Raw genomic sequence first — 23,422 nt, 5'->3', positions numbered from 1 at the left:
ATAAATTTGATGTTGTGCAACTGTGGGGGAATGATGGGGTAGGATGGGAGTTTGTGGGGGCGGAAGGTGCTTCAGGCAGACTGTTGTTGATGTAGGATGAAATGGTTTTTAAGATAAGCAACTGTTATAAAGGAGATAAATGGTTGTGTGTGGATGGAGAGTTGTTAAAAAATAATTTCCGTTGTGCTTTCTGTTTAGTATATAGTGCGCATGCTAGGGAAGAAAAGATTGTTGTGTGGGAGGAGCTGAGCTTCTTATCTGGATTATGTCAAGTGTCGTTCTGTTTTATGGGGGACTTTAACGAGATCGTTCAAGTGGAGGAGAGAAAAGGAGCTACTTCTTTGCCGATGTCTGCTGCAGAGTTTAAATCATGGATTCAGGATATGGAGCTCATGGATTTAGCATTAAGTGATTGTAGGTTCACATGGTTCAGGGGCCAATCTTGTAGTCGCATAGATCGAATTCTGGTTAGTTTGGAGTGGTTAGAGGTGTTTCCTGAAACAAGGCTACGAGGAGGACTAAGAGGATTGTCAGATCATTGTCCAATGGTTATGGATGTCACAAGGTGAGGAGGGGGGCCGAGACCTTTTCGTAGTCTGGATTCATGGTTCACTCATGAAGGTTTCTTGAGGATGGTGAAGGAGGAATGGAGGTGCTTAGGTGAGGTGCATTTCCTGGACAAGTTGAAGGCTATGACAATTCCGCTGGGTAGATGGCATAAAGAGAACTTTGGAAATATGGACATGAGGATTAAAAGGTTTGAGGAGGAGATTAAGAAAGTGGACGACATGGTTAGTAACGGAGTATATGATGGAACCATGGAAGTTAGAAGAAAGGCTCTGGTTAGCTCTTGCAAGAGATGGTATATTAGATAGATGAGAAAGAGGCAACAGAATTGGAGTTAATGGCAACTGTCGAAGAAATAAAGGATGCAGTTTGGGATTGTGAGTCAACAAAAGCTCCAGGAAGTGATGGGTATAATATGAATTTCATCAAGAAGTGTTGGGAAGAAGTTGGGAGGGAGTTCACTAAAGCAGTCATGGATTTTTTCCAATCGTCTAGGCTACCTATAGAATCGAATGTCACTTGGATGGCGTTGGTGCCAAAATTTGTTGGAGTTGTGGAAATAAAAAACCTCCGACCGATTAGTATGGTGGGTTGTGTGTATAAGGTCATATCTAAGGTGTTGGTTTAGAGGATGAGGAAGGTTATGCCAGGTTTAGTAGGTGAGACACAGAGTGCTTTTGTGAAGGGGAGGAAAATACATGATGGGGCGTTGATTGCCTGCGAAACTGTGCAGTGGTTGAAGTCTAGAAAAAAGAGCGCAGCGATAATTAAACTAGATTTTCAAAAGGCGTATGATAGGATCAAATGGAGTTTTATGGATTGAGTTGTTTTCTTGGTTTGTGTTGGTGGGGAGGGCGAATACTAAAGAAAGACTGTGTAGATTAGGTGTAGTTAACCAAAATGATAATTTATGCGCCTTATGTTGTAAGTCAGTAGAGTCTGCGTTTTACTTGTTTGTTGGTTGTGAGGTTATTTGGCAGGTGTGGTGTGCTTGGCTATTTGCTCTTGGAAGGATATGGATCATGCCGGGTACTCTAAAGCAATATTTTGAAAGTTGGACGAATACCTCAGCAAGGAAGGATGAGAGGAAGAGGTGGTTGATTGGTTTCTTCGCTGTTATCTGGACAATTTGGCTAGAACGGAATGCTAGAATTTTCAATAATCAAGGCTCAAGTGTGGTGAAAAAAATTATAAACAGGTCCTTTTTGTTTTCTGATGACTGGAGTGGAGGTAATCCCTTTGGTTGTTGATGGCTATGCCGAAAATGACTGGAGTTGATTTGTATTTTGAGTAGTTAGTCATTGTTAATCCCTTTGCTCCACTTTATTGTGTTGAGCTTTAACTTTAAAAAAAAAAAATTTAAATAGGAGAAATTAGAAATATAATTAAAGGACAAACACAACTTTATACATCGCCGTCCAGTGTCTCCACCAGTCCACCACTCTTCTATCTGATCGACGCCTCTACAATAAAAAAAACCTCCCTTTTTTGTGCCTCTGTATTGGGTAGTTGTCAATAAGAGGATTCTTTATTGATTGAAATTCATTCAGGGGCAATTTTCACTATTAGTGTGAGTTTAAATAAGAATGTTCAAAATTGATCCATTGATCAACCGATCCACAAAAACCGATAATCAAACCAATAAAAAATCGAAAAAATTGAAAAAATAAAAGTTTACAATTTAACCTGAGCCAAACCAAACTAAACTATTTTCACTATTTGTTCGATTGGGTTCGAGTTTTGGTTCTCACACTAAACCTGAGCCAAACCAAACTAAACTGGGGTATGTAATTGCATTACAATTAAGACTACAGATCAAGAAGTTCAAGAATGCAAGATTCAAAAGCTTACAAGAACTTACAAGAACTTAACTAACTGACTGCAGAAACTGGTTTTTGGTTTTTACTGGTATTTGGTGTAGACGTGTAGTGTTGTATATAAGGTGTAGGTCTTAGAACTTAGAAAAGGTTAAGACCAATAGATATAAGTGATTCTTTTTTATCTCAGCTTACAATTCTTTTTTATTCGTCTTTCTGTTTCCTTCTCTTATTGCACAAAAAATCAATTCAGTATAGTATTAAGCGTAAGGCAAAGGAGTCCTCAACTTATTTTTATATGACTTATTGTAAATAAAATGAAAAATTCTATGAGCATAAATAAGGATGACCTTTAGATAGTTTCATTGTTCTACTTAGCATTTCAATTCGCAAACTTGATATTTGCATCCTTTTCCAAAGTATGCTTTTGACTATTTTTATATTTTTTATTTAAGTATGACCGATTTTACTGGTTCGATCACCGGTTTGGTTTTGACAACTATGCTCCTATGTCACAAACACAACTACTCTGTGCGCTCTCTTTTTCTCACCGGTTTATTTTTTCTGATTCTTTGTTTGTTTTGAACTTTAAATTTTGTTTTTAAAATTTCCAAGCCTTACGATTTTTTATTTTTTCTAATTTTGCTTTTAAATTTTGTTTACTTGTCATATTTTGTTAACTTCTTGTTGTGATTCTAATTTATGATATTTTTAAATTCTTTTAACCTTTGGGTTTTTGATTCCTTTTAAGTCTGTAAATTCAGTAGTCACTAGTCACTAGTCAGCACTATGATTCTGTTTTTAAATTGTTGATTTCTTGTTATGATTCTGATTTATGATTGTAATTAATTAGTGCTATTTTTTCTGGTAAATTCTGATACTTCTGCAGTTTGATTTTTTTAAGTGTGTTTGTAAATTTAGTAGTAAGTACTAATTGATTGCTTAGTTAGGATTATTTGATTATAAATTTTAATTAATTGGTGCTGTTTTTTTTGTGAAGTGTGATAACTTCTGCAGTTTGATTTTTTTAAGTGTTTGTAAATTCAGTAGTCAGTACTAATAGATGCTAATTTTTTTATGAATTGTGATACTTTTACAGTTTGATTTCAGTTCAAGTAAGAATATATCAGTGTTTTTTGAATCTTGAGATGTATTTTCCAAACCTACTACTACTAGTGCATTTCAGTACTCAAAGGTGCATTTGCTAGAGCTTTACATGGATTGGAATCTAGTAGCCACTAATTTTGTTCTATTGCATTGATAAAATAGCTTTTCCAAATTTTACATTAAGAACTTGTTTGAAAACCCTAGAAATTAGTTCTGTGATGAACCTTTCTTTCCATCACTGTTTTTTTCCAAAACCGCCTTCGTTTTCTACCTTCAATTTAGCTGATTCTTGACTGGCATGAAAAGTTATCTAATATGCATCCTTTTGGTATTTATGATGCTCTGTTCATTTATTTTATACGTAATGCTATATGTAATCTTATAACTAGTTTCAAGGTGTTTTTTCCCTATGCACATACTGCATTTCTAACATTGTGTACATGATTTTCTTTTGAGTAGTGCTACATGATGTGAATGCCTTGTGATAAAAAAAAATATATTATTAAAAAGCTGGCAGAAATCATCAGAGGAGGTGAAAATTACTACAAATTGAATTTGTTATTTTATTAATTGTGTGTTGGTACATGATATTGGAAAAATTTCAAGTATACTGAAGAATACCGGTGTTCCAGTTATTTTAACCGTTGGTTTATATATATCTTTTATAATTCAGATCAACGATTAAAACAACTGAAATACCGATATTTCTGGTATACTTGAAACTCTTCCCATGATCTGCATGTTGGTTAAAATAGCTTGGGACAATTTTTTAGTACACTAGATATGATTAGGAGTTTAGGACATGTATTTTGTTTTTTTTTTTAATTACTGACTAGAACCGAAAAACTAAATCAAACCAATCCAATTCTAATTAGTTTGGTTTGTTTGGCCTTACAAAAATCACCAAACCAAACTGAACATTTTATATATAATTGGATTGCATAATTTTTCTTCAAATGATCAAACCAAACCTGCAAATCAAATGTTTGTGAGTCCGGATACAAAAACATTAACAGCCCACGTCTCAACCCATGCTGCTTGCATATTGTTTGTTGATGTGATAAAGACCCATAGCGAGGATGTATATGGGTTGGGGCAGATTTAAATAGACCTGAATCTGACACTAAATTTTATTGGGCCTAATTTAATAATTTGAATCTGACCTTAAATGAATCCCCAAAAATATAGGTTAAATCAGATCAATTCTATGGATAATTAGTATATAAAATTTTTTAAAATTTTATATAATAAAATAATAAAATTTAACAAATATTGTATAACATTTATACTAAAATAAATTATATTATATTAAATAAAAAACAATACTATAAATAAAAAAATATTAATGAAAATATAAGAATATAACATTTTGTTATCCATTTTAACATAAAATATATATTTTAACTATAAAACAAAACTTCAGGCCAAACCAAGTCTGCCAAAATTTGATCCAAAACCGATCTGAAAATAAAGTCGGATAAAAATTGTCAAATTTGATATGAACAAATATGCTTCGGCTTTGGGTTCAAGCATAAAGAGTTTCGAACTTCACTAATTTACTTAACCAAGTTCGCTTAACCAAATTTTGGGAGGTTTGAATTTTAGTTCATGTATCCGCTATTAATTAGTAAAAAAATTTTAAAATAAAGTTTTGATATGCATTGAAGTTTTTGATCTGTCGAGTTAAGTAATATTATTAACAAAAAAAAAAAACTTTGAGGCCTGTACGGGTGTTTAACTCTATCCAAAGGTTGAATCACCGGTATCTATGAAAGATTTCAGGCCGATTAGTCTCTGCAATGTAGTTTACAAGATCATCACGAAGGTCCTTGTTAATAGGCTTCGTCCTCATCTTGCGGAGATTGTTGGCCCGCTTCAAGGAGGATTTATTCCGGGACGAGGAACTCCTGACAACATCATTATTGCTCAAGAAGTCCTCCACTTTATGAAGAAGACTAAATCAAAGAAAGGCACACTGGCCTTTAAGATTGATCTGGAGAAAGCTTATGATAGAGTTGACTGGAGGTTTTTAGCTCATACCCTTAAGAGCTTTGGTTTTCCTATTCCTACACTTAATTTGATTATGAATTGTGTCACTGCTTCTTCCTTATCTATTCTTTGGAATGGGAGTCGTCTGAATGGCTTTACTCCTAGCCGAGGTCTTAGACAAGGAGACCCTATGTCACCCTATCTTTTTGTGTTGTGTATGGAGCGACTGGCATGCTTTATTAGTCATCAGGTTGATTTGGGCTTGTGGGAGCCGGTTGCTATTTCTAGAGGGGGACCAAGAATATCCCATTTAATGTTTGCGGATGACTTGCTTCTATTCTGTAAAGCTACAAAGAGACAAGTGCAAAATGTGATGTTGGTTTTAGAGAGTTTTTGCAAAGCATCTGGGATGAAGATTAATGTGGAGAAGTCTAAAGCGCTTTGCTCCAAGAATGTCTCTGCAAGAAGGAAAGAGGTTTTCACTGGGGTATCCTCTATCAGATTTGTCCAGGATTTGGGCAAGTATCTTGGAGTTACCCTTAGCCATTCTAGGGTGACTCGTTCAGCTTTCAATGGTGTCCTGGATAAGATTCGGAGTAGGCTAGCAAGCTGGAAAGGGAGTTTACTCAATCGGGCTGGTAGACTCTGCTTGGTTAATTCTGTTGCCGCTGCTATTCCCACGTACCAGATGCAGGTCTCTATTTTTCCCAAAGGAATCATTAGTAAATTGGAGTCTATGATGAGGAATTTTCTTTGGAAAGGACAAGTTGATGGAAGAGGATTGAATCTTGTTAGTTGGAAGGTACTGGTTACTCCAAAAAAATATGGAGGTTTGGGGATTAGAGATCCTTATTGTGTAAATATTGCTCTTCTTGGGAAGCTAGTTTGGACTTTTTTCCAGCAGCCAAACAAGCTATGGGTCCAATTATTGGATGCCAAATACCGATCATCTCTATATGACTGTTTTAGTTATCCTAAGAACAAGGACTCTCCCATTTGGAGGTGTCTTTGCAAGGCTTGGAAAGTGTTGAAGGATGGGTTTGCTTGGTGTATTGGAGATTTGAACCAGAATTTTTGGTTTTCTAGCTGGAGGAGAAAAGGACGGTTATCTAATGAGATGGATTATGTCCACATTTCTGATTCGAATCTCCGGATACAGGATATTTGGTCGGTTGGTAGGTGGCATTTGGATACTCTTTATTCTCCTTTATCTCAAAATCTGAAAGATAATATTCTCTCTTACAATCCAGATGAACAAGCAGGTCCGGAAGTGGGTTGGTATTGGAGTGGGTCTGCTGCCAAAGTCTATGACTCACGCAATGGTTACTTGTGGTTGTGTAAGCAGCTGTTTGGTTGGGAGGAGAGGGAGAATTGGCTTTGGCTTTGGCGTCAGCTTGTTCCGGAAAAACATAAATTTTTGGCTTGGTTGTGTCTTAAGGAGGCTCTTCCTACTGCAAGTTTTCGCTTTAGAAGAGGGATGTCGTCATCGGATATGTGTCCAAGATGTCTTTCTAGCCAGGAATCGGTTATACATTGTATTCGGGATTGTCCAAAAGCTCAGCTTGTCTGGCAAAGGTTGGATATTCCTTGTCATCCTTTGGATTTGAAGAACTGGTTCTTGTATCATAGCAGAGAGCACCCGTTCAAGTTCTTTTCGGGACTTTGGTGGATATGGCGAGCAAGGAATAACGACATCTTTAATCCCCATGAAACTTGGCCTCCGGAAAAAGTCATTTGTCTGGCATTAACTTCAGAAAAGGAGCTTAGAAATATTTTTGAATTACAACGTATGTCCCTTCCCTCTACTCTAAATGGTTTTTGGAATCCCCCATCCATTGGTACTTTTAAGATTAATTGTGATGCTAGTTATTTTGGTTCGGGTGATAGTGTTGGTTTTGCTTGTGTTATTAGAGATTGTAATGGGAGCTGGCAAAGGGGGTGTTTGGGAATGATTGAGAGTAATAGTATTCTTCAAGGAGAATTGTTTGCTATTTGGAGAGGATATCTCTTAGCTTGGGATGTGGGTCAACGAGATGTTATTTGTGAGACAGATTGTGTGGAAGCATTTAATCTTGTTACTCAAGATGGTTTTGGGTTTATTGATCCACTGGTGCTCAAAATAAGAGATATCATGCATTGGAATTGGCGTGTTGACTTTCGTTTGATTATGAGAGATGCAAACACGGTGGCAGATACTATGGCAAAGATGGCGATGAAGTTACAACTTTCGCATGTGGAGCTTCTTTCACCTTGGGAGGAGTTTAAGAGTAGTCTTAAACGGGACTGTCCCTCTATTTAAGCAGTTCCTTGTTTTATTTTTTTTGTTTTTCTTTGTTTAATTTATTTCAGTCACCAAAAAAAAAAAACTCTATCCAAATAAGGCCTGCTGCCTGAAAGGAAAGAGTCCCACTATTTCTCTCTTTCTGACCGGGAAAAAAAATAATCGTCGTCTCTTCCACTGACCACTGCTCCGCTATCTCACCGGAGTTCTCGTCTCTCATCCATCTCTCAGCCGTGTTCCGTGACGAGCTGAGTCTTCACGCCACCGCCTCCGGTTCGCTGCAAGGTGTGCACTGCTTTTACTTTTATTTATTTATTTATTTATTATTATTATTATGCTACAAATGTATTGTTAACAGAATAGTTATTTATTTTAAATTCATTTGATCCTTTATCTCAATTATCTAGGTTTATTGATGCTGAGCGGGTGAATTCTACCCTTGTTGCTACTTGCGTTGAACAGTGATTTTTGCAATCGATGACTGTTGTTGTTAGTTGTTTTGGATTAATTAGCAAGCAGTTTTTGTTCATGTTAATGATAGTTGAGTTGATTCAGGTTAACCGTGTCTCCTATGTTCTGTTTTATTGTCACTGGCCTCTTCATGGATCCATATAACTATTTCCTTTTGATTAACTAGTAAAGAGGATTAATGAGTTCATTGATGGAAAGAGGGATTAGAATGGTAAATGTTTATAATATAGAGGAATGGTAAGTGTTTATAATATTTTGTATGACCATGCTCTATATAACTTCTCCTTAACACAAATTTTGGGACACGGTGTAAAATTAGTATTTGGCCATGGTATTGTTACAAGATTTTCTACATAAATTTTGTTCTGCGTGGAAGGGCCAGAAAATTTTTGCTTGGAAATTATTGTTTCATTCTTGACAAAGATAGCAATGGAATCACTTAGCACTAGGGAATTTGAAGTTTTGTGCTTTTGGCTATGCCATTCACAGGTTTGAGGTGGTTTAAATTATATGAATTTCGGCTAGTAAAGCTTCCAGTGAGGGATATTTTACTACAGTAATATTCATCTAGTTCGTTCTTCATATGTCCGAGCTTATCCTGTTGATTTGCTTTGTCGTCCTTCTATAAATGTAGCACAACGTTGCCAAACATATGTGATTACTATTGGCGACTTTCGCAATCTAATACTATTGCCATTACTTGTTTAGTCTCTGGAACAAGTTTGGCATATTGCCTTTGAATTGTAGAGATTTTATTATTTAGGCTTAAGCCACTTAAGCTTAATTAAGTCCCACTGCACCTCTCCCTTTTAAATAGAGTTTGGATTATAGTTATCTGAGCTTGTTGGATTATAAACAAACCAGTGTTTTAAAACAGCAGCCATGGTGAATGGCATGGCTGGTTTTGGCCCCGCCCGCCATATGGGGGTCGCTGCATTGTGGGAATCACAGCAGCTACAATTGTGGCAATACCATGGTAGTCCACAACCTGAATGGAGAAAACGGCGGGTTTGTTGGAAATTTTTCTGCTATTTTGGTAATTTAGAAAACCTAATATCTAAATTAGAGAAAGATCTTACCTTCTTAGGAAGCTTCAGGAAGCTTTACCCCTTTTCTCCCTCACCAACCCCAAATCTCTCTCTCTCTCTCTCTCTCTCTCTCTCTCTGCTGGTGGTGGCGCCAACGCATCATCATCGCTGCTGCGGGTTAGCCCTCCTCCCCAGGTGGTTTCCTTTTCCAGCTCTTCTTTCACTCTCTTTTCGAGACTCTGTTCCATTCCTAAGAAGGTAAGATCTTCCATTCCCTCTCTTAGTCTGAAGTTCTGAACCTCACTTTTTATATCCTTTATTTTGATTTACAATTTTACATAAGTAACTACTCACTATGTATACTTCAAGACAACTAACAGCCCCTTCAAGACAATGTCTTTGGTGTTTCTTTTGTGTTTTTTAGTATTTGGCTATGTCATGGTTGACATTTAAATTCTCTGTCTTTGTCTTTGGCGTGTTAAGACTTAATGTTGTGTCTATTTGCTGCTGAATTTACTGAAAAAGTTGCTTTACTTAGATTTTATAATCTATTACATGTGCAGTTTCTCTGCATGTTAGTTTTTTTAATATACATTTTGTTTTTTAGTCCATTTGCCATAATACTATGGTGGATTTTGGCTCTTTGCCATGAGCCACCATCCGCAATAAAAAACTATGAAACAAACTGATTCTTTTTAATTTGCAAATTAGTTTAGGACATTGAGATTGATCTTGATGCTCATGAAGTTTATTAGATATCTTAATTGTTCATGTTACATTTTTATTTCCTACTCATCTGATTGGTGATTAGTAATGTTGGACTGTTATGTTTGACCCTCTAATCCCACATAATTTAACTATCTTTACTATCTATATAGACATGGACAAGGAGCACGAAAACATAGAGAGGCCTGTAGGAGGATAAAATTACACGAGAGTAGGTCAATATGTTAGAGAATTTTATAGTCTTTGGTCTGATCCTATATAGGACGGACTGCCTTTCAGCCTCTCTTGTGTGCTTAAAATGAAGAAATAGAACTTCCATAGTATATTTAGAATCTTACGTTGATTTTGATCTTTATGCAATATGTTTTTCTCTACAAATTTATTATCTTCTCAATCCGCAGGAGATAGTTGCCCATCATATGGCTCACCAACTTCATTTGCCTCTATGGGAGGAGATCATAACTTGTTCGTTTTTCCCATTCATCTCATTCCGAGTGACTTGAATACAAACCTAAAATTATGATTTGCATAAGTTCCACTTTTGCTTACAATTTTATATTACCATTCTCAAATCCATTTCTAGATGTGTTTTGTGGGCAAAATTAGACTCAAAAGTTAAAATTATGAAACCTATGTATATGGTATTTTGGATCCTATATAATTATTCCTTGTTTGAATTACCACAAAATCACTTGTATGAATTCACCTACATGTACTGATTTGTCTCCAGTTGCTGCTTGTTTGAAGGAAGCGGATACGATGAATGGAGACACCAAGAAAGAATCTTCCTTGGTGAAGATAAAAGTATTGTTTTTTGCAAGAGCACGAGACATTACTGGCTTGAGTGAGATGCTACTTGAGGTTTCATCTGGAAGCACCACTCAAGACTGTTTGAAGAAACTTCTTGTAGTGTTTCCGAGCTTGGAAGAGATTCAAGGGTGCATGGTTTTGGCGCTGAACGAGGAGTATGCAGCAGACACAACAGTTGTTCAAGACAAAGATGAGTTGGCCATAATACCTCCAATTAGTGGTGGTTGAGGTGAAACAAACATCTTTATTTGTTGCAGCAGGGTATTTTTTCTACTCTTAAAAACATAATTTCAATATTAATAAATGCATAAGCTTGTATATTATCAAAGCATTTTAAGCAATGTCTTCAGCCTCTTGAGAAATTAAAGTCTATGAAATTAGTTATCCTACCATCAATCCACCATGTATATTGAAAATGATTGTATAATGAGATTTATTTTAAACTTTTATCGGCTAGATCTTGTCAATTTAAACATTCAATCCATACGCAATTGAGGCTTGGTCATAGAGGATATGTTGGCCTCTCATCCAGAGTGGAATTAGAAACCGATGGTGATAGTGGAGAGTGAGTGTAGTGTAAGATTAGAAGGAGAAAAAAACAAACCAACCATTCGGTCAAATGCTATATATCTCATTGAAGGTCAGGCTTCAATCTACAATTATAGGTTGTTTGCGCTGGCTATAAGTAAGAGCAAGTTCTTGAGAGCAGTTGCAGTCTTTCAGAGTTACAGACTCAGATGTGACAAGCTCACTTGTGTTTTAGGGGTATCAGCAGTGTGATATATTGCACTTCTGATTTGATGGATGTTCCTTGCTATAAATACCTGTCATTTGCAGGGTGTGGACCTTGAACGAAAAACATGGAGGATCATGAAAGATAGATAAGATGTATGTGATAATATGGTGATGCTTTATTTAAAAGTACTAATTAATAAGTAAACATTGATGGAATTTCGAGTTTTTTACTAACGGAAAAGTTCTACATCCATGTAAAAGTTACATGGATGGTATTCAAGTACTTTTCACACCATGCGTTTTTTTTTCATTCACACACTCGTTTGTTTTACACGTGTCTCATTTAACGTATATAACGTAATTCTTCTTTTGTGTGATCAACCTTTCTCAACATAAACCTTTCCATATAACGTAATCCAAGTACCTTCTTTTTCTTTTTCTTTGTTCTTGTTCTTGTTCTTGTTCTTCTTCCTATTCTTCCTCTTCTTCAATCTACTTAAATTCATTGTTTTCCTCTATTCGCGTTTTTCTTCTCTACATTATGGATTTGGATTGACTTCAACATAATTAGTTTCGTCGTTCATCTTCTTCTTCGTTTTCTTCTTCGATTTGCACTTCTGAATTGAAACAATGAATGAATTAACTTCAAATCAGTTGAATGAGTGAGATTTGGATAATTCTTCCGAAACGCATCAATTTGATGAGGTTTGGATTATTGAATTTTGAATCAAATTCAATGGAATGAAATTGCTAATTTTATTTGAAGTGAATTGAATGGACTGAGGTGATTTATATCTGAATTGAATTGAATTGAATTGATAATATCTAACTGTGAGTAACTGTGAGTGTGAGTAACTGTGAATAACTTTTTGGTTTGGTAAGTACTAAAGAGTTAATTCACCATGTGCATGTGTTCGGTTCGGTATCCAGAAAGGAGTCTAAAAAAAATTAGACGAATATATTCTGTTTTGTTCCCTAAGCACTATATAATTATTTCACCGTAATTAAGATTTCGGTTCATCGTAATTAAGATTTCGGTTCACCGTGCAGACCAGCTGTGTTGTGGATGAAAATTTGTCCCAAAGGTGGGAATGATTTTCAAGATACTAGAAGAAGCTGAAAAGTTCTACAAACATTATTCCAAACTTGCCGATTTTTCTACGAAAATAAGGAACACAACTTGGGACGGAGACAAGATTAAGAATCAACTAATTGTATGCACCAGAGAGGGGAGGTGGAAATCAAAGATATCTCCAACTTTGAAGACAAACCCTTCAGCTGGGTCAAATTGTTCGGCCAAAATATACGTACACATAATGAAGGATGTTGGTCTTTGGACAATTTTCAAAGTCGTTTTGAATCACTCACATCCGTGTTGTCCAAACTAGGCTAAGATGCTCAAACAACACAGGGAGCTGAGCATGTTTGTGCATCACACCATTGAAACCCACGAGGAAGCCGGAATCTGAGCAAAACTTACCAATCATTTGTGGCAGCAGCTGGCAGCCACCGTGAACTAGGTTTTATTGAAAAAGATGTGAGGAATTACATCACAATGGAAGTACAGAATATTTCCGAAGAAGACGATGCCAAAGAATTTGGGAAGTACCTTGTGAAAATGAAAGAGAAGAACCAAAATTTCTACTTTGGGCTCAACCTTGAAGGCGATTACTACATTAAACATGCATTCTGGGCTGATGCAAGAAGCAGGGCTGCATTTGATTGTTTCGGAGACGTGGTTTCATTTGAAACCACCTATAATACAATCAGGTATTCGATTCATTCAAATATATTTTTGATGTTTAGTGCGTGTATATATTTCGATTCACCACTGTCTGCTTGCTATTTATGCAGGTACAATTTGGTTTTAGGTTCTTTTGTGGGCGTGAATCACCACGGCCAGTCGACACTTCTTGGATGCACGCTGTTGAAAAATGAGGACATCCAATCATTCAAATGGCTATTTGAGTGTTGGCTATGTTTCATGGGAGGGAAGGCACCAAAAGATATTCTTACTGATCAATGCGCATCGATTCAAAGGGCAATTGAGCTGTGCATCTGGCACATTTGGAACTCATACACAAAAGAAGCATTTGACAGAAACTGGATCGATTTCCTTAGAAAGTACGGCCTCGGAGGCAACAAGTGGCTTTCAGGTAATTGAGATTTCAATTCGAATTATTTTCATGCTCATATCTTTTTTTCCCAAAGCATGCACTGTTTTCGGTTCACCACACCTTATGGGTTCGGTTTGGTTTGCAGAGCCGTACGAGGATTGGCATATATGGATTCTAGTTTACTTGGATCACCACTTTTGGGCCGGGATGAGAAGCATACAAAGGAGCAAGAGCATGCATTCATTTTTCAACAAGTTCATCACACAAAATAGCTCCTTAAGACAATTCCTGAAGCAATATGACAATTGCCTAGCAAGCAGAGAGAGAATTCGATGTTGCAGATTTTCACATCGTGATACCGTGCGCAACAAAATCAGCAATAGAGGCATAGTTTCAGCATGTATATACCCATGAAAAGTTCAGGGAAGTTCAAGCTCAATTCAGAGGTAAAGTGAATTGTATCACAAGATCAATGCATTCCACCCTAAGTTTCACAACATATGAAGTCATAGAGTGGGTTTCCAACTCCACATTCAACAAGTTTGTCATCACCTACGACGCAGTATCACGAGATGTAAAGTGCCATTGCTTGCTGTTTGAGTCTAGGGGCATATTGTGTCGCCATTCCCTAAGCATCTTAAGCTTTGAACGAGATGGAAGAATATCAAGAGAGAAGCAAAGGAAAAAGTTTGTTAACCCATGAAGAAGCGACATTAAGCAATGTGAATGTTCTTTAAAGCCCACCACGTGTCAAAACGTTAGGTCGGCCCAAGAACAGACTTGGGTCAAACCAGGAAAAAAGATCTCAAATGCCATAAAGAAAAATAAAAAGACAGCTCCAAGCGAGGTAAAATTGACTTGCTTTTAATTAGTTAAAAATTCAATTGTTTATTTTGCCAATATACAATTAATTATGTCTTTTGTAATTGAACCTTTTAGACTCTGGATCATCGATTCAGTCAAGCTCCACTCTTTACAATGCACCAGATATGAATTATCCAAGAGAGGATTGTACAAGTTTTAGTTTTTATTAATGTAAATTTTTGTTCACCCATGAGCAAATTTCGGTTCACCATGGTTATAGCAGGGTTAATTTCTGAATGTTGTTAGTCTTTAATGAATAGTCACTTTTTTGTGAAATTCTATATTGATATATGCAATTTTTCGATTCGTCAAGTGTATTAATTTCTAAGTTGAATAATTAGAATTTATTTTGAGAAACGGGAATCAAGTGTAGTGCTAGTTACATTTTCCGTGTGATTAATTAAATAAAAATTATTAAAAAAATCTAAAAGAGTAACATAATTATTTTTAACTTATATTGGTGGAGATTTAAAACTCTTTCTTGGATGGATTTTCAGGGTTTAGGGTTTTGGATTTTGGGTTTTAGGATTTAAGGGTTTAGGGGTTCATGGTTCAGGATTTAAGGGTTCGGGGTTCAGGGTTCAGGGTTTAAGGTTAGGGTTTTATGGTTTTAGGGGTTTATGGGTTCAGGGTTCAGTGTTTAGGGTTCTGGGTTTAGTGTTTAAGGTTTAGGGTTTAGCGGTTGAGGGTTCAGGATTTAGAGTTTAGGGTTTAGGGTTCAGGGTTTAGGGGTTCAGTGTTTTTTCAACTTTTGGTTCGCCCAGTGTATTAATTTCGGTTCACTGTGCTCAGGGTTCAGGGGTTCAGGGTTGAGGGTTTAGGGTTTAAGGTTTTAGGGGTTAGGTTTTTAGGGGTTTAGGGTTAGGGTTCAGGATTTAAGGTTTAGGGTTTAGGATTTAGGATATTAGGGTTTTAGGGGTTTAGGGTTTATGGGTTCAGTGTTCAGCGTTCATGGTTCTGGTTTTAGGGTTTAGGGTTTAGGGTTTAGTGGTTGAGGGTTCAGGGCTTAGAGTTTAGGGTTGAAGGTTCAGGGTTTAGGGGTTCAGTGTGTTTCCAACTTTCGGTTTGCCCAGTGTATTACTTTCGGTTCACTGTGTTTTTTTAGAGTTCGTAATGTATTGGTAAATACAGTAATTACAATCACTGAGAACCTGGAATAAAACAGCAGCCAGACAGTTCCAACAGATATATAAATTAACATCTCAAATGAGTAATCCATCTTGAATCAAATATAAATATTAACATTAACATTTATATTAATATTGACATATATATGTAAACCCCGGTTAAATTAGTAGATAATTAGTCAATAAATTAGTTTTTAATAAGGAGGATTAGAAATGTGAATATTATATTAAATTAGGGTAGAGATCATCAAAACGAGAATTTTGACACTAATTTCGAAGAAAACAGTCCAAAATTACACCAAACGGGCCGAACCGGTTGAATCGGATCCAAATCGGGCTGTCGGTCCAACCGGACCAGCCCTATTAAATGAACCCAGCTTTGTCTTCTCCCTCATTACAGCAGCAACGAAGCCTTCAGCTTCCAAGGAGAAGAGAAACGAGAAATATCTCGTAACCCTTACGTTAATTTCCAACTCCCGTAACTTCTCCGTCCAAGCTCCGATCGCCGCACCGTTTGCGGCCACGTGTTCACCGCGTCGAACTCTACGTTTTTATCGGAACAATTTCATAGGTAACTTGTTATTTCATCTCAGTCTCCTCTTTTCCCCAATTTTCGAATTTTGAGTGGAAGGTTGAATTTCTTTGATTTCTGATGTTTTAGGATCCAATTAGTTTGAGGAAAACGATCACTCTTGCTTATGTGAAACTTGGGTAAGGTGAGGATACGATAATTCTATTTTAATTTTATTAAATTTGAGCTTTGAGTATTAAATTGGATATATATGTGTTATAAATGTGTATTAGGTTGTGAATAAATAATTGGAGCTTGAAATTGTGAATATTGGAACTTGGAGGAAGCTGATTAGTTGAATTTTGAAAGGGCTGCCTTGGTTTTAAATAATTTACTTTGGTCGTTATGTGAAAATCGGTCAAGGTATGGTTTAGGTTTCTTGCATTTAATATATAATGTTCTGTGAAAACTTAGGCTAGACGACCATAGGATAAGTTGGAATGCAGGTGTATGTTTAATGTTTAGTAATTTGTCGATGAATATATTTGGTTGAAGTTTATTGGATGAATTAGTTATTAATTTTGGATGGTGAATGTTGTTATGTTAATTTGGAGAGAATCATGGTTGAATGTTATTGTTGATGAACATGGTTGGTTTGGTGCTTGTTGATTAACTAATGATTTGGTGAATTATTGATTTGAGGTATTTTGTGTTAGAAGCCTAGGATTAGTGAACTATGATTCTTAGTTGAATTTTAGTTGTTGGATTTGAATATTGTATGAGTATAATTGTTGATCTGAGGTAGATTTATTGTGGTGATTGTTATGATGATGAGAAAGGGTATATTGAATTGAAGAGAATGCAGGTTTGGACCTGAAAAGGTGGCAAAGTCCGAGTTTTAGAGGATATGCTGCCGAAATTTTATAAAAATTAGAGATTTTGTTTATATGATTATTTAAAAAGGTTTAGATTCAAAGGTTATATGGTCTGATTTTGAGTTATTAAGAAAACGAGCATGTTTTAAGTTTGATTCATTTAGAAAAGAATAAATTATGTTTTGAATTGGAACTATTGATGGACAGAATGGGAGGTGTGATAATGAAGGACAAAGATTGAATATGTTTGATGTATTATGATGAATGAAATGCAATTAAGAATGATGTGGATGTTGATGAATTATAATTGAATTATTTATATGGCTTATAAATTTGAATAATCTGAGATACGAGATTCCCTGGATTAAGTGTTGTGGCTTGCCACTACGTGTACCAGGTTGAAAACTTGATACTCTGTTGACCCTACGACGTAAGTGTGACCGGCCACTATATAAATTCTCGGGAATGTTACCCCCATTGAGCAATATTGATTATTTGAGATAAAGCTATGCATAGATTCTTGGGGATGGACGTCGGAGGACAGTCTAAGGATAATTCAGACTTGTTGGGTTAGCTGGATAACCGACAGATGAGCCTCATCAGCTATAGGACAGGCATGCATCATATGCATATTACTTGAATTACTTGCTTGTGCTTTAATTGTGTGTGCTTAAATGTATTTCTCATGCTAAATGTATATTTGTTACCTGCAGTATTTGTAATCTTCCTGTGCTTGCCTTTATCTGTTTATTTGTCTGTGAAATACTGATGGAGATGGAGGTGTGGAGGAACGGCAGTATGAGATTTAGGTTTAAGGTTAAGTTAAATTAGGTCTACATATTTTTTGAAAACCTCCTTTTATGGCTTCTGTTTAATACTTTAAACTCTACAATCTGAGTGTCGGCATTCTAGGATTGCCTCTGGCATTCCCAGGACCTTATATATTATGTGTGTGGCACCTTTACCATACTGAGAACCTTCGATTCTCATTCCATACTATGTTGTTTTTTTCAGATGCAGGTCGAGAGGCATCTCGTTAGGCGTCTAGACTCTTGAAGCGAAGTGGTTACTGGGTTATTTTGTTATGCTATGATGTATATATATGTACTTAGTTTTCTCTCAACATAACTTAATCTTTTTGATCCTCCTAGAGGTGTATGGAGAGACAGGATTTTGTTTATGTACATTTGGGTTTTGGATATGTATATATATGTATATGTGTGTGTATATTCTCTGGCCAGTCTTGAGTTTGCAGGCTGAGTCAGGAGCTCGTTATTTTGTATCTTTGACTCTCTGTTCCTATTTTGGGTTACTTTACACTTGACAGCTGTAGCTTTCTTAGCACGCAAGTTAACTCATTTCTTGAGCGTTGCGCTTTTATATTCGTGATTTTTATTTCCTCTATTTTTCAAGACTCCTAGCATATTATAATTCTTCTGCTATTATAAATATACATTTTATTTTAGAGGTCGTAATACCACACCACCTCTGTTTTATGACTTAAGCGTAAAGCTTAGTGTGGTAGGGTGTTACATTATGGTATCAGAGCAGTTCGTTCCTATAGAGCCTGAAAGACGGACTGATTGTACTTCTGTGCATTCTCTGTATATGTGTTTATGTGCTATTAGGATATCTGACTGATATATATGGCATAAACGTTTGTGAGCATGCATTTGGAACTTAAAGCATTAGACCTGCGATATTGAGACTGATCAACTTAATATCACTTGTTTGGTGTGTATAGGGACCAGATGTCGACTCACGTACGCGGTCGCAGGCGAGGTAGAGGTAAGACAGGCACCGTTACTCCTGCCCCTATAGGGACTGACCCAGTAGATTTCATGGCCGCCTTGGGCTGCAGCTATGCAGGCAACAGCCGAGGCACTGGGTAATCAGATAAACCAGGGTAATCATGGGAACAATAATGATGAGGACGGTCTTATGACACTTGCTACATTTCTGAAAGTTCATCCTCCGACTTTTAGGGGACCCTCAAATCCCACTGATGCAGATAATTGGATTCAGGCTTTGGAAAGGGCGTTACAGGCCCAACAGGTTCCTGAAGAGCAATGGGTTGAGTTTGGAACTTATCTGTTTTAAGGTGAAGCTCAGTATTGGTGGTAGGGGACACGACATATTCTGCAGCCTGATGGTGCTGTGATTCCTTGGGAGGTTTTTTGGACAGAATTCTATAAGAAATACTTTCCTAATTAAGCTAGAAATGCCAAGGAACTTGAATTAATACAGTTAAAATAGGGACAGATGACTGTTGCTGAGTATACTAGCAGGTTTGAGGAGTTATGTCACTTTTCTCGTATCTGTCAAGGTGCGCTTGAAGATTTTGCTAAATGGAAGTGTATTAAATATGAGAGAGGTCTTCGGAGTGATATTCTTAACTTCGTTGCCCCAATGGAGATCAGAGTGTTTTCTGAATTGGTGAATAAGTGTAGGGGTGGCTGAAGAGTGTGTGAGAAAGACAGCAGCAGAAAAAGGAAGTTTGAGGGTGCCTTTTCAGAGGCCTTCAGGGAGGAAATTTGCTCTGAGAGGTAAGAATTTCAAGCGTTGAGGCTTTGTTCCGCAACATACTTAGAGCCAGGGTAATTACAGAAGGCCGAATACTAATGTCAATCAGGGAAAAAGGTTTGGGAAGCAGCCACATCAGGATCTGAATTGTCAGAGGTGCGAAAAATATCACCCTGGAATTTCGTGCAGGTCAGGACTTGGAGTATGCTATTCTTGTGGACAGCCCGGGCATATAGCCACTAATTGCCCGGAGAAGAAGAAGTATGAGACTGGTAGGGTGCAGTAGACAGGGAGAGTATACACCACTTCTACCATAGGTGCTAAAGGATCTGAGACACTGATTAGAGGTAATTGTAAAATGGCTGGTAAAATCTTAAATGCTTTATTTGATTCAGGAACGTCTCATTCATTTATTGCATTTGAAAAGGCCAACGAGTTAGGATTGAAAATGGTGGTTTTAGGTTATGATTTGAAAGTATATAATGCTACTCATGAAGTTATGGTGACTAGGATAGGATGTCCACAAGTTCCCTTTCGAGTACAACAGTGTGAATTTGTGCATGATTTGATTTGTTTGCCTATGACTGGTCTTGATCTCATTTTGGGATTGGATTGGTTATCCAAGAATCATGTTTTGCTTGATTGTTCTGAGAAGTCAGTATAGTTTATGCCGGAAGGGTCAGAAGTACCGGTTGTGGTGAATAATTACTATTTGAATTCTATGATAATAAATTGTTCTGGAACTGAATGTCAGGGTATTATGTTATTAACTGTGGGAGTATCAGGTGATGATCAGAGTTTAGAACAGATTCTGGTTGTATGTAAATTTCCAGATGTGTTCCCGGATGATATAAATGAATTTCCACCTAACAGGGAAGTGGAATTTGCAATTGAGTTGGTGCCTGGAGCCGGTCCGATTTTGATTACTCCTTATAGGATGTCACCTTTAGAAATGGATGAACTGAAGGTTCAGCTGGAAGATCTGTTGGGTAAGCATTTTATCCGACCAAGTGTTTCTCCGTGGGGAGTGCCAGTGTTACTGGTAAAGAAGAAGGATGTGAGTATGCGGTTATGTGTCGATTATCGGCAATTAAATAAGATCACTGTGAAGAATAAATATCCGTTGCCTAGTATTGATGATCTAATGGATCAGTTACAAGGTGCTGGTGTGTTTTCTAAGATTGACCTGTTATCCGGGTATCATCAAATAAGGGTTAGAGACGAGGATATTCCGAAAACTGCTTTCAGAACCCGTTATGGTCATTATGAGTATACAGTGATGTCTTTCGGGTTAACTAATGCCCCGACCATATTTATGGATTATATGAACAGGATTTTTCGACCGTATTTGGACAAGTTTGTTATTGTCTTTATTGATGACATTCTTGTTTATTCTAAGTCTAAAGAGAAACATGCTGAACACTTGCGAACTGTGCTGCAAATTCTGAGAGACAGGAAGTTATATGCTAAGTTATCTAAATGTGAGTTCTGGAAGAGTGAAGTAAAATTTCTCGGCTACATGGTGAGTAAGCAGGGAATAGCTGTGGATCCTGCTAAGGTGGAAGCAGTGATGAATTTGGAGCGACCAACTTCAGTGACAGAGATCAGGAGTTTCCTAGGTTTGGCGGGGTATTATCGAAGATTCATTAAGGAATTTTCACAGCTCGCCTTACCTTTAACTAAATTGACTAGGAAGGATACACCTTTTATCTGGACTCCGGAGTGTGAAGAGAGTTTCCAAGAATTAAAGCACAGGTTAACTACTGCACCTATATTGGTATTACCTGAACCAAGTGAACCGTTTGAAGTGTATTGTAATGCATCTCTGAAAGGTTTGGGGTGCGTTCTGATGCAGCACCAAAATGTTGTAGTATACGCCTCACGGCAGTTAAGGCCGCATGAAATAAACTATCTGACACATGATTTGGAGCTAGCTGCTATTGTGTTTGCTTTAAAGATCTAGAGGTACTACCTCTATGGCGTTAAGTTTCATGTTTTCTTAGACCATAAGAGTTTGAAATATCTTTTTGAGCAGAAAGAGTTGAATATGCGTCAGAGGAGGTGGATGGAGCTTCTGAAAGATTATGATTTTGAATTGAATTATCATCCAGGAAAAGCGAACGTTGTGGCGGACGCTTTGAGTCGAAAGTCTTTATATGCAGCTTGGATGATGCTACATGAGGAAGAATTACTAAAGGAATTTCAAGGTTTGAATTTGGAAATTAGAGAAGAATTTGGAATTTTGTGTTTGATTCAGTTGCAGATTTCAAGTGATTTTAAATCAGAACTTCTGAAGGCTCATCGAGATAGTGAAGCGTTACATAAGGTATTACCAGCAGTTGAACAGGGAAAATAGTGTAGAGTGTCAGAATGTCAGGATGGTTTATGGAGGTTCAAGAACCGGATTATTGTGCCTAATGTTGGAGACCTGCGATAAAGTATCTTGAAGGAAGCTCATAAGAGTGGGTTCTCAATTCATCCAGGGAGTACTAAAATGTATCAAGATCTGAAAGCGATGTTCTAGTGACCAGGGATGAAGAATGATGTGGCATTACATGTATCTAAATGTTTAACATGTCAGAAGGTTAAGATTGAGCATCAAAGACTATCAGGGACCCTTCAGCCTTTGGAGATTCCACAATGGAAATGGGAGAGCATCGTAATGGATTTTGTGATAGGTTTGCCTAGAACCCGATCTGGTTGTGACGCTATTTGGGTGGTTATGGATCGACTGACAAAATCAGCTCACTTTTTTCCTATTCGAATAAGTTGTACAATGGAGGAATTGGCTTGAATGTATATCAAAGAGATTGTCAGGTTACATGGTGTGCCTTCTATTATTATATCTGACAGAGATCCCCGTTTTACATCAAGGTTCTAGGGAGCTTTTCAGCGTGCATTTCAAACACAGTTAAGTTTGAGTACTGCGTATCACCCTCAGACAGATGGTCAGTCAGAGAGAACTATTCAGACCTCAGAAGATATGCTAAGGGCTTGTGTTTTGGACCAGCCAGCGAGCTGGGATCGGTATATGCCATTAGTAGAGTTTGCTTATAATAATAGCTATCATGTGAGCATCGGAATGGCTCCATATGAGGCTCTTTATGGTAGGAAATGTCAATCTCCATTATGTTGGTATAAAACTGGGGAAAGGAGTTTATTAGGGCCTGAGATGATAGCTGAAACAACTGAGCAGATAAAGAAGATTCGTAGTCGAATGCTTATAGCTCAGAGCCGCCAGAAAAGTTATGCTGATCAGAGGCAAAAGCCTTTGAAATTTGAGGAAGGGGAGCATGTCTTTCTGAAAGTTACACCAACCACTGGAGTGGAAAGAGCTATTAAGACTAAGAAACTGAATCCCCGTTATATTGGACCGTTTGAGATCCTGAAGAGAATTGGGCCAGTGGCTTATAGAATCGCCTTACCGCCATATCTTTCGAATTTGCACGACGTGTTCCATGTATCACAGCTTCGGAAGTATACTCCTAACACGAGTCATGTTTTGGTACCAGAACCAATCCAAGTGAGAGAAGATCTAACGCTTCCAGTAATTCCAGTGAGAATTGATTATACTAATATTAAACGATTACGCGGAAAGGAAGTATCATTGGTAAAAGTAGCTTGGAGTCGAGCTGGCATCGAGGAACATATTTGGGAACTTTAATCAAATATGCAAAAGGACTACCCACATCTCTTTTCAGGTAACTGAATTTGAATTTTGAGGACAAAATTCTTTGTTAGATGGGTAGAATGTAAACCCCGATTAAATTAGTAGATAATTAGTCAATAAATTAGTTTTTAATAAGGAGGATTAGAAATGTGAATATTATATTAAATTAGGTAGAGCTCATCGAAACGAGAATTTTGACACTAA

At 37.1% G+C, this 23,422-nt stretch overlaps 1 protein-coding gene across 3 annotated transcripts; it reads left to right on the top strand.

The window, feature by feature from the left end:
• The first annotated feature begins 7,863 nt into the window (after positions 1-7,863).
• LOC112747756 (molybdopterin synthase sulfur carrier subunit) lies at positions 7,864-11,245 on the top strand. 3 transcript variants are annotated; one of them, XM_072218770.1, is made up of 3 exons: positions 7,909-8,046; positions 8,169-8,250; positions 10,717-11,245. In XM_072218770.1, the coding sequence occupies exon 3, from the start codon at positions 10,746-10,748 to the stop codon at positions 11,022-11,024; it is 279 nt and encodes a 92-aa protein (XP_072074871.1). In that variant the 5' UTR covers positions 7,909-8,046; positions 8,169-8,250; positions 10,717-10,745; the 3' UTR covers positions 11,025-11,245. The 3 variants fall into 3 exon arrangements, with proteins under 3 accessions (XP_072074860.1, XP_072074852.1, XP_072074871.1); XM_072218759.1 differs by lacking the exon at positions 8,169-8,250 and having other exon boundaries at positions 7,864-8,046; positions 10,734-11,245; XM_072218751.1 differs by lacking the exon at positions 8,169-8,250 and having other exon boundaries at positions 7,883-8,046.
• Positions 11,246-23,422: the final 12,177 nt, after the last annotated feature.

Source organism: Arachis hypogaea, chromosome 2 (genome assembly GCF_003086295.3).
Source record: "Arachis hypogaea cultivar Tifrunner chromosome 2, arahy.Tifrunner.gnm2.J5K5, whole genome shotgun sequence".
In the NCBI taxonomy this organism is placed as follows: domain Eukaryota; kingdom Viridiplantae; phylum Streptophyta; class Magnoliopsida; order Fabales; family Fabaceae; genus Arachis; species Arachis hypogaea.
This window is presented reverse-complemented; position numbering and strand designations above follow the sequence as displayed.